The 11,716-nt window shown below is 45.6% G+C and overlaps 1 protein-coding gene across 1 annotated transcript in view; it reads right to left on the bottom strand.

Annotated features, from left to right (window-relative positions):
• Nucleotides 1–8,044: 8,044 nt before the first annotated feature.
• Nucleotides 8,045–11,716, bottom strand: part of MICU2 (mitochondrial calcium uptake 2) — a 38,795-nt gene continuing 35,123 nt past the window's right edge. Inside the window, exons 10-11 of the mRNA XM_010160212.1 lie at nucleotides 8,435–8,592; nucleotides 8,045–8,149 (exon numbers count right to left, since the gene is read on the bottom strand). Coding sequence (XP_010158514.1) covers nucleotides 8,045–8,149; nucleotides 8,435–8,592 — 263 coding nt within the window. The remainder of the gene's footprint in view (nucleotides 8,150–8,434; nucleotides 8,593–11,716) is intronic.

Below are 11,716 nucleotides of genomic sequence, written 5' to 3'. Positions count from 1 at the left end.
ACTCGATGCCATCATCTGTGTCACTAACAAAGATGTAATTTGCAAGTTTTAAGAATGGTAATTAGTCTGGGAGTTGTGTGTACTTATAATAATTTGATCGCTGTGTTAGTTTCTTAATAGTGTGTTCAGTGAATGAAGTTGGTACTCTGAAACCTGCCAGCTAAGGGGAAGGGACTGCACCTGGGAAGTAAAGCTACAAACAGCTTTTGCCAAGCTTGCACTGTGTGTGGCTGGAGTCTCAATCCCCTCTCCCACCGACTTTCATAATAAAACCCTATGCTTCTTCAGCACAAGCACAATTCCTTACATGAAGACCAAGAAGCAGAGCCATGAATAAAAATAGGCTGAACTAGTCAACAGTTCACCATGCTAGGGAAGAGGTGAGGTGACCCATCGTGACTCTCCCAGTCTTCTTGCTGATGCTGACCCCGGTTTCACCTGTAGGGCTATCGGTGGGGCCACGTGCATGTCAACACGACCCCCTTTCAGCGCGTGTCCGTACCGAGCTGCAGGAACAGCCACCGCGTGTAGTTTGGAAGGAGCCTGATGCCAGCAAAGCTGGAAGCCGTGACATGGACAGTATTTCTGTTCTGGGCCAGACAGACGGAAAGCCAGTGATGGCTGCATAAACCTTGGACAGGACAGATGATTTTTGACCAGCTATTGTTCAGTAACATTTCTGTGCAATGTTTCCATACCAATAGGAACTGAAGTGGAATTATTAAACAAGGACAACATCAAGGTTGTGAGGTGGCGGAGAGGGACTGTTCATCCCCAAATAGTCCCCCTCACCGAGGAGTTATGCTGCACGAGGAGCCCATTGGCACAGCTGGCAGGAACTAACGTCTTCCACTTCACAAAGCCACGTGGGTTGTCTCTACGAGGACCTCTTGAGAAACAACCAGCTCCTTGAGTGGAGGCCAAGCAGGACGGAAGGAAGCTCTGCCAGAAATCACCGGGCTCGTGCAAACTCTGCTGCCTGCCATGCGGGGAGGGACGAGTGATGACACTTGGAGCAGACTCTGGGAAGCTGAACAGCAACTGAGAATGCCATGTCATCGGAATGACTCCTCACCTCACTCGCACCTGATCCCATTACTGTCAAATAGTGAAAAAAAAAGGTGTCCCTGTCCAATTCTACATTTCACACCTCCATTTCTGGCTGCCCACCCGCTTTAGCCACAGCAAGAGCTGCATGAGGGAAGGGAAACACTTCCCCTTGCCACCTCAGCACTGGTTAGGTCTGTTGCAAAGTCTTCCAGATGTTTGCTGGTCTATTTGCAGTATTTGTTGGTGCAGGCTGGCAGGAGCAGGTGGAAAAATTTACTGCACTGTAAATTACTGTATCATCCTTTCCAACTTCCCATTTTCTTTTTTTTTAAATTAAAAATACAGCTACCAACATGTGCTATGCCTCTGGAAAGCTGTCTTAGAGGAAGACACTGCAAACACTCGTTTTTCAGAATTTCTCTCTGTACTATTTAGACCTTGTCACCTACAACAATTTCAGCTCCATTTTGCATCTGTATTTTTTCCCTCTCAGAACAGCTCATCTGAAATTCCAGGAACAAGCAGTCCCCAGACAGAAGCATCCCTACCGCCTCTCAGATGGCGACTGATGCAAAATGATAATTATTTGTCCCATTAGGAATCTTATTATTTGCTCTTGGTAATATCAGACCAATCAATTTTTGGAGGCTTTGTGTTTCTGATATACACATAAAACCAACCGCAGTTGTGTAAGTATTTGCTCTTCACATCCCGGTACAGCTCGTGTAATCCTGTACACACCAACTGTGAGTGATTAGTTGCCTTTGTTTGCGTTAGGTCGCGCTTCTAAATTGTGAAGATGCCATTTTGCTCAAACAGTGTCTTGAAAAATTCAATTTCAGCCATATTGATTTATTCCGGGCTTTCTCAGTGTCCTTTTGTTCAGTGATATTCACGTCTCCCTAAATCCCCATTTGTTCTAATAGCATTTAAGAGCTTTGTTTCTTTTAACTTTAGGACCGATCATTTAAGTGGTCTCCTTTTCTTCTGAAATCCCCTTTTCTAAAGATCAGTGGCAAAGCATCCCGTTCTGGTACCCTTCCTTTTCAACAGCGGGTGTAATCGCCTGTCCCGTGACTCAGCTACCGTTGCTCTAGGAGTTACCTTCTGTGCGTTATCTGAGATCGGCGCACATTTTCAGTAGCGTTCACTCATTCTAATAGTATCAAAGTAGATTAAAATATAGTAAGAGGCCACAGAACTTTTAAAAAAAAATTTGTATCCTGAAAAAAAGGAGAGAATTCTAAACCACTTCACTGACAAGTCTTACAAACGACTGGTTTTCTTGGGAGTGATTTAGAGCTCCTGGTTGCTCCATGGGGTAAGAGTGACAAATTTCCCCTGCGGCAGTGGAGGCGAGGCATGCAGCGTTGCGGTACAACCCCTCCGCAGTACTTCCTTTTTCCAGGAAATTGCGCATGGCATGGTTCTGATTTCAGAATCTACTTCCTTTCGGTCCAAATTCAGAAAAGTTTTAACACAGCTCCTCTTTAAGGGTTGTGTGCTGGTTTTAGGCAGGGTGGAGTTCATTTTCCTCACAGCAGCTGGCATGAGGCTGTTCTGGGTCTGCCCTGAGAAGAGCACTGATAACAATGGTGTTTTTAGTTGGTGATGAGGAGCGTTTGCACCAATTCAAGGACTTTTTCAGCTTCTGGTACGGCTACTCAAGACCTGGCTGTGTATCGGTCGATGGGTGGTGAGCAACTGTCTCAGTTGTTTCATTTCCCATTATTTTCATATTACTGATAGTATTATTAGTATTGCTAATATTACTACTATCACTACTTTATTAATTTATATTTAATTGTTAAATTGTTCTTATCTCAATCCACGAGCTTGTCTTTTCCTCCGATCTTTCTCCCCCACCGGAGGAGAGGGGGGTGAGTGAGCGGCTCCGTGGTACTCCATTGCTGGCTGGGGTCAGACCGCGACAGGTTGTCACCCTTCGCATAAAACAGCACAGCAGTTTAACAATTAAAAGATGTGCAAGCGCAGGTACCTGGGTTGCGGGGCCGTTAAAGACAACGAACGGCAGCATTCACAAAGCTGTACCATGAGGCTCACCCGTGCTCCCTCTGCAGTCCATGGAGAAAGGCCAGGTCCTCCAGAGGAGGTTTCAGAGCGGTTAGCTGGCGCCTGAAGCCACAGGAGGGGGGGAAAATCCCATCTCTGCATCGGTTACAGAACATCTCTCCTCCCAGCGTTTCAGATCTGCCTGTCTGCAATGAAGCTAGCGTAAACCCTACGTCTTGCGAGGTGCAGCGTCCGTGCTCGCCAAGCCCGCTGCCTTCCGTGTGACTTCCAGCACTGCTCAGCGTGGGAAGGCAAGCCGCCCTCAGCCAGGGGGAGAAGAGGAAAGGACAAGCTTCACATTGGATGCACGGGTGCGGAACGATACGGCTTTCTGCTTCCCAGGGTGCGAGGCGTTCTTTCTAAAACCACACAGGGTGCACTGTTAAGCAGCTTCCCTCCGGGGGCCGGCGTGCAGGAGCAGCAGCGTGGCTTCCTAAGGCAGCAAGCGGAGCTCTGCACCAGGGCACTCCGGCTAATGAACCGAAAGCATTATTAACTAAGCCAATACCAGCCTAATGGGAAATCTGTCCCTGCGTATGTTGTGTAACTTCTGTATTACTGAACCAACTAGGAATTGTTTAATAACAAAGCCAGCAGGAAACCTTCAAGTAGCAGGAGAGCGAGGAGACGTGCACGTGTTTGCCAATTACTTCTGTGAATGCTCAAGCCTCCCAGGTTTCCTGTCCTGAGCAGGGATTTCCACTTTCTGTTGGGTTACATCTTCAGTTTCCCTAGGAGGGATTTCTGTGGTCAGCTGGGAGCTAGCAGTGTGTGTCTACATCCACCAGTTTAGATTCACAGCATGGTTTGGGTTGGAAGGGACCTTAAAGACCATCTAGTTCCAACCCCCCTGCCATGGGCAGGGACACCTTCCACTAGACCAGGTTGCTCAAAGCCTCATCCAGCCTGGCCTTGCACACTTCCAGGGATGGGGCATCCACAGTTTCTCTGGGCAACCTGTGCCAGTGCTTCACCACCCTCTCCATGAACAATTCTTTCCTGATATTCAATTTAAATCTACCTGCTTGGAATTTAAACCCGTTACCCCTTGTCCTGTCACTACAGGCCCTTGTAAAAAGTCCCCCCCAGCTTCCTTGTAGCCCCTTCAGGTACTGGAAGGTGCTATAAGGTCTCCCCGGAGCCTTCTCTTCTCCAGGCTGAACAAGCCCAACTCTCTCAGCCTGTCCCCATAGCAGAGGTGCTCCAGCCCTCTGAGCATCTTCGTGGCCTCCTCTGGACTCGCTCCAACCAGTCTATATCCTTCTGATATTGAGGGCTCCACAGCTGGACGCAGTACTCAGGTGGGGTCTCATGAGAGCAGAGTAGAGGGGAAGTTCCATCTTCAGGCTTCCCTTTTGACCACCTGCAGCACAGCAGCTGTTGTTCAGCCAGCTTGGATCTCACCAGTAATGACAACAACGTCATTTGGACACGTATTTGCTGTTCAGGTTTTCAGAAACTACCAACTTGATTTGACGCCAGATGGAGTTTTGGTTTTAGAAGAGGGCGTGCACACACTGAGACACCAAAATTAACTTCTAGTAACAACCAATGTATTTCCCTTAGTTCTACTACATCAAACTGCATTTTTGCCTTTGCTTCTCTCACAAATGATGAATAAATGTTCTGAAACAATTAAACTAAACAAACTGAAATTTTACGTTGTAAAGGTTTTACAAGTGTCGTTATGAGGATAAAACTACAATTCTGTAAATGAATTATGTGCTGTAAATGACTTGCACTCACCCTTGTGCATCCTTTTGGAATGTATTAAATAAACTGTTGAGATTTCTGCAAGATTTTCATCTGTATTCCCCATAACATTCAGATGCGATGCTGGAGATTTTTTAAAAACGTAATTTTATTTATTTTTTAATATATATATTTCTGTTCAGAGGAAGCATTCAATGTTAAAAAAGTCATTAATTGCCAAGTTTAACTCATAGACTGGTGGCTGGCATAAACCTTAAACTAGATTGTGTTGAGTAATGCTGACAGACAGGTTGCAAATACCATAAAATTACTGAAAAGAAATAAAACATCTAATGCTAAAACTACCATGGATTCCTTGGAGGACAAGGTCTGTCTAAACACTTAGGTAAAGAGCTCTTTCATGCTAAGATATTCAGTATGAGAGATTATTTTAAGACTGTTTCGTAAAGCCTTTTAGTTAAGACAAACAGAACCAGACTCCAGATTAAACACAGAGTCTGACTCCTCAAGCCTCATGGCCACGTCTTCCCTGGCCTTCAAAGGAGTTCCTTCCTGGCTGTAATTTTGGGATAACTTCTCCCGAACAGTTTTTGCAACTGCAGCTTAATTCCTAATCAGTCATTTAATTTCTTTGTTTTATTACAAAGTTCACCTGAAAATAAGCATATGTTTTCTTTTTCCTCTGAATGTGACACCAAAAATAAAACTTGCAATCCCATTTTCAGTAATTTGCTGCTGAAAGCAGATAGTGCTGATTGCACGAACCCGATACGAGCAACGAGGAATTAAACTTCTGGATACACTAAAGATAAATGAATTGCTTTTTTCAAAAGAAAACCCGACAGCTTGTAGGAAGCAAGTCACTGGCAAACAAAAGAAACCACAGAAGCATGAGAATATCATAAACCTATTAACATTACACAGAATAAAATGTTAATCTCCACTCCATAGTAAAATGATTTGCCAAAGTATCAGCAGCCAGAGGTACGAGGAGCCTTGCCTCCAAGGCCCAGCTGGAGCAAAGCGCACTGGGGGCGGACACGCACACTTCTGTGATACAGACGGCTCCGGCTCCGTTGTGTCCTTGCTCCTTGCTGACGCCAGGCTGGCTGCAGGCTGTCGCTGCCAGTCCCACTGGCCCACCTTCCTGCCATTAGCTATCTCCTCCTCGAAGCTCCCATCACCAGAAGACACCAGCAACTTCCAAAATAAACCAGCTATCCAGTCTCCTGTTGCCCCCGGAGCAAAGCAGTCCAGTTTGAGGGGGGAGGCTGAGGCGTTTTACTACGTTTTCTTGCATCCTCTCGTTCTGGCGGGTGACTGGCTGCATGTCCCCAGATGACAAGAACACAAGCATTTTCTCTGCAGCACAGTTTAATGCAGAGCTCCAAGTAAAGACTGTGGCGGGAAGAACAGCAGGCAGGCGCACGCTGCTGCTTTCCCAGCTGCTCGATTTCCCTGCAAGAGACCACGGTGCCGAGGCTCAGGCGGGAGGGCTCCTCCTCAGCACAAGGTCGCCTGATGGCTACTGACATACCGAACACACGCTCTGTAATCTCAGTGCTCCTTAGGTGCCATCCTTATGGCTTCCTAATGCAGTCTCTCCTGCCCCTCCTCTGGCTGTGGGCTGCTCTGCTACCTATCTCACCATGGGAGGTTCCCCTCCTCTCAAGGCTCCTCCCACTAAACCCCAAAGAAATTACAATACAGGGCCTGCTGAGCTTATACAGAGCTTTGAGAGTAACATCGCTGGTGTCATGCCTAGAAGAGATGGAAAAATCATCACAGAGTGGTTTGGGTTGGAAGGGACCTTAAAGTTCCAACCCCCCTGCCATGGGCAGGGACACCTTCCACTAGACCAGGTTGCTCAAAGCCTCATCCAGCCTGGCCTTGAACACTTCCAGGGATGGGGCATCCACAGCTTCTCTGGGCAACCTGTTCCAGTGCCTCACCACCCTCTCCTCTTCCTCACACAGTGGTGAGATTTCTTGGTTGTTTTTCTTGAGACATGCCCCCAGTCCACCTTTTGAGTCTGTTACCATGAACCTCTCTTGAAAGGTTAAGCTTTCACCTCAGCCAAGACAAGTCGGACAACTGGGAGAGGGGGAGAGGAAAGGCCTTGAGAGCTTTACAGCTAATTCTATCTCCTACACATGGCAGCCAACCAGGAAGATGAATGTGGACCTGGGACTACCCACTCCCTAAGTAACATGCACACCTCTGTGTCCACAGATGCCAATCATTTACCTAAAAAATGTACATCCATAATCGCTAAATGTTAATTTTTATTTGTTCCTTGGTTTACTGTTTACGATCTTACATATAACTTTTCATTTTGGAGTAATAAACATTTCATTTAATTTTCATTGGGCTTATGATTCCTCCAACACTTGCTTACTGTAACCTTAAATTCCTGAGATACTGCAGCATTCCCTGTCACAACCTACAGTAAGATAAACATACTCATTCACCTTCCACAATACAATTAAAGCAAAATAGTTATGACCCAAATTGCAGCTCCTGTTCCTTGTGATAGAATGAGGATTGTTGTTTCTCACTGATACGATTTGTTGAAGAGGGCTGAGAGACTCAATGCACACTCACACATCAGTGTACAACTTTTAAAGCTTACAACAGGTCTTCTATTTCCAGTTTAATATTATGATCAGGAAGGTAGACAAACCAGACACCCACACAGGATCTGGTGGAATCACCCACCAGGAACCAGCAGGCGAGCAGTTCACAGTAATGAGGGCATGAACCACGTGAACTTTCCTTTCTGATCTAGGATGACTTGATTTGCATGGGTTGTGCAAGTGGTTTCGCCTTCTGGACCTCTATCCTTGCCAGGAAAAGAGAGCTGCTGCGTTAGTGGCCAGCTGAGATGATGTTCAGTCTTCCAACAGACAATATTGCTGTGACGTTCCTGCCAGTGGCCACCAATAAATCCTGCGTACCCTGTATGTCACAGTGCAGGGCCGGACTCCACAGCGGAGTAAACAACACTGTTCCCTAGAACAAGAGTACTTCCGTACGGAGGTCAAAAGTGATAACTGCTCTGTAAACCAAAAACTATTGCATTAGAAACTGGGTTAATTAAAGTTTAACTATAGTAAAAAAAGAGAGTATTTTTGATTCAGCTGTTGTGTAAACAGGACAGACAACCCCCCTAAATAACAACATTTATAGCAAAAACCAATGGACTGCTTTAAAAAGGACTTTTTCCGGTTTGCTTCCACAATTCTTTGGCTCCTTTAATGCTTTCTCTTTTCACACACTTCCAGTAACCTTGAATGCCTTGCTGCTGCGGTACCTGTAATAGAGTTAAAACGTGTTTAGCATTTACAGAACTCTTACTCACAGGCTGTGCAAATGTAATACGTAACGCAATGCCGCTGCTCCCATAGCTCGCACGCATAGTAACAAGTTCTTGGTGGCAGCACTCCTCCCAGATTCATAAACAGTGAGGAGTCTTCAGTTTACACTGCCTCTACTCGTGTTTGTATTCACCGCCTCTACTTGTGTTTCTACAAGCGTTAACAAGAGAGTTGTAGCAATCATCTGTGGTATTTAAAAACGACGACGTTAAGCGTGTTACCCTCAAACCGCGATGAATTCGGTTCCTCAGGACTCCAAGAAACTCGCCGTGGCTGAGGCAGTCATCTCCATCTAGATCGAAAATCTTGAAGATGGTATCCAAAACGTTGTCTGAGAGCTCCTGTCCTGTCGCCACTTTCACTGCTCTCTTGAACTCGGCTAGTAAAGACACAACACCACATCAGAGGGGACTGTGAACGTGCGAAGACGCTGGAAAGCACACGAATAGCAGGATTCTGTACAACTTAGAGTGTCTCAGGGGTATCCTAACTGGAGAACGTGATGTGTGTGAACTGGTAAACTATTAGGAGGCCTGGGTTCATACGGTTTTGAGCTTGCTTCGTCTTTCATAACCTACTAACTGTACGATACACTTCTGAAACGCACTACTGCTTCTCAAGCAAGAATGGTCATTTTTGTTAGAAATAGCCTCATGCTGACAACTGAGGTACTTCTGGCTGATACCCGTGCATAATGATGATACGTGTTTGCCTCACTACGGGCTCATAAAAAATACCACTGTTTTATCTCTAACCACTTTCAGGCCGATTCGTTCTCCAAGAAAAGTACTTTCTGATATGCTCCACCTCAACCACGGATCCCCTCAGCAGCTTTGCAGAAACACAGACCATCAGATACTCGAACCACAGTTCACAGCACATTCACAGATTCGCAGAGAGGTAGGGGTTGAAGGGATCTCTAGAGATCTTCTAGTCCAACCCCCCTGCCTTTACACACCTGTTTTTTAGAGAAATAGGCTACCTCCTCTTAAATTATGATGGAAGACTTCATGAGGATTTATGGCAGAAAAAGCTGTCGTAGCTCTCTGGAGATCTACTTTCCTCTTCAGCTTTTTGGCCTTCTCTCTTCACACTACCACGTGCATTACAGTGATACCTACTATTCCCACTTTTGGTCCTGTGGTGTCAAGAATTTGGAGTTTTGGCTCAAGGGAGATGAGGAAATGTGTGGGGTTGCTGTAAACCAGCAGACAGGAAGAGTGAAGCAATTACTGTTGACTAGAGCAAGCACAGTCACAACACATGAATTGGATGCATTTTTGAAGGTGTCGGGGAAGTGTGAATTTCAAGGAGGGACTGGAGGTTATTAAAGTACAGCAGTATTGTAGATCGTTACAGCAAGTTGTCCAACTAAGTCACAGATATAGTAACGATGTGGTTCTGCTTTCATAAACAAACGCTGTTTATTAACAGTGTTATGAATTTGAACAGTTCTGAAGTTTACTAGAGGAAGGAGCACTCCTGACTTAGTTGTCATCTTGGCTTCTTTGAGCAACTCCTAATGGTACAAATGCAGTTGATAATTTTAAAACAACTTTAATTTAAAGTTGAAAATCCTTCTGTAAAAGGCTATACCATGACTTGAAAAGGACAGGAAATATGGGGTGCTTATCGTAGCATCTTAATTTGGTCTTTAAAAAGATGCTACCTGTTTGAGCTCTTGAAGCTAAACGTAAATCCAGAGACGGTACCGCGCTTTTTGCAACAGAGCACGAAGGAGCGAGGTTTTCTAAAATGGTGAAGCGTAATAACCTTCAACCCAAGAAGGACCACCCTACCCGAGAGAAAAGACGAGCTGCTAACTTAGAAGACAAAAGAAGTCTAGAGTAAAAGGAAGGACTAAAGGACTGTCTTGGTTTTAGATCAATATTCCTCTGTGTGTAAATGCACACACCCACCCATGCCAACAGCAAGACAACTTTGTGAGACTGGGGAAAGGATTAGACACGTATACACGTAACATCCGTGAGCTCCTTCAGAAGCTGACTGTTTCCGATTACAGATCACGCTGCAGCCTTCAACCACCTAAAGGGGGTTAGAGAGAAGAGAGCACCATATTCTTCTCAAAGGTGATGGAAGTAAGACACAATCACTGTAAGCTGCAGCAAGGGCTTGACACAGCAGAGTCTTCACGATGAGAGTGGTTAAGCACTAGAACAGTCGTCCAGAGGCTGTAGAAACAAAACTCTTCCTGAAGGCTGGACTAACTTGGGATGAAAGTCTCAAGTCATAACCACTCCCCCCACTTTTGGCCTACTTTGGTTCAAACGCCACCCAAACTTTTCTCTCTCAAGAATTCTCTGTCTTCCCACATCTCTCACCTTTTTAACGTAAGCCCATCAAATATTTATTTCAATGAATGTTAACGACTCATCACATTTCCTTTTACGTCACTGTTTTTAAATAACTTAATGAGAGCTGTCTTTCAAGTGTACCCCGTAAGGAACAACGTCAGGATTATAACAAAAAGCATTTGTATGTCCATGAAACTTTGTTGCATTGTGTCCTATTTCTACTATATGGGAAAGAAGCAACTTCCCTCCTCCAAATCTGTGTTTTAAAAAACACTTTATGACATTGTTTTTCATAGCCATGGTTGCATAATTCTACATAAGCAAATGGAGAAGGCAATAGGGAGGCATAAGTAAAACAGAGCAAGATGCTGAAGACAATGCAAAAGAAGAGACTTCTATTGCTTAGTATCCTCAGAAAACTAGTTTCACCATGAGGAAAAAGCTCTGTTACCATGAACTGCTACTAAATCACATATTGTTTCAACAAATTCTTACTCATCTAGAATTTAGAATGGATAGAGAGCAGCCCTGAGGAGAAGGACTTGGGGGTACTGGTGGATGAAAAGCTGGACATGAGCTGGCAGTGTGCGCTGGCAGCCCAGAAAGCCAACCGTATCCTGGGCTGTATCCAGAGCAGTGTGGCCAGCAGGTCGAGGGAGGGGATTCTCCCCCTCTACTCTGCTCTTGTGAGACCCCACCTGAAGTGCTGTGTCCAGCTGTGGAGCCCTCAACATCAGAAGGATATAGACTGGTTGGAGCAAGTCCAGAGGAGGCCATGAAGATGCTCCGAGGGCTGGAGCACCTCTGCTATGGGGACAGGCTGAGAGAGTTGGGCTTGTTCAGCCTGGAGAGGAGAAGGCTCCAGGGAGCCCTTATTGCAGCCTTTCAGTATATAAAGGGGACTTACAAAAGAGATTGAGCATCTTCTTACCAAGGCCTGTAGAGACAGGACAAGGGATAAATTGAAAGTGGGGAGGTTTAGGTTAGATATCAGGAAAAAGTTCTTCCCGGAGAGGGTGGGGAGGCACTGGAATAGGTTGCCCAGAGAAGCTGTGGATGCCCCATCCCTGGAAGTGTTCAAGGCCAGGCTGGATGAGGCTTTGAGCAACCTGGTCTAGTGGAAGGTGTCCCTGCCCATGGCAGGGGGGTTGGAACTAGACGGTCTTTAAGGTCCCTTCCAACCCAAAC

Source organism: Eurypyga helias, unplaced genomic scaffold, assembly GCF_000690775.1.
Source record: "Eurypyga helias isolate BGI_N326 unplaced genomic scaffold, ASM69077v1 scaffold7761, whole genome shotgun sequence".
In the NCBI taxonomy this organism is placed as follows: domain Eukaryota; kingdom Metazoa; phylum Chordata; class Aves; order Eurypygiformes; family Eurypygidae; genus Eurypyga; species Eurypyga helias.
The sequence above is the reverse complement of the archived record's forward strand: the minus strand, read 5'-3'. Positions and strand labels throughout refer to the sequence as shown.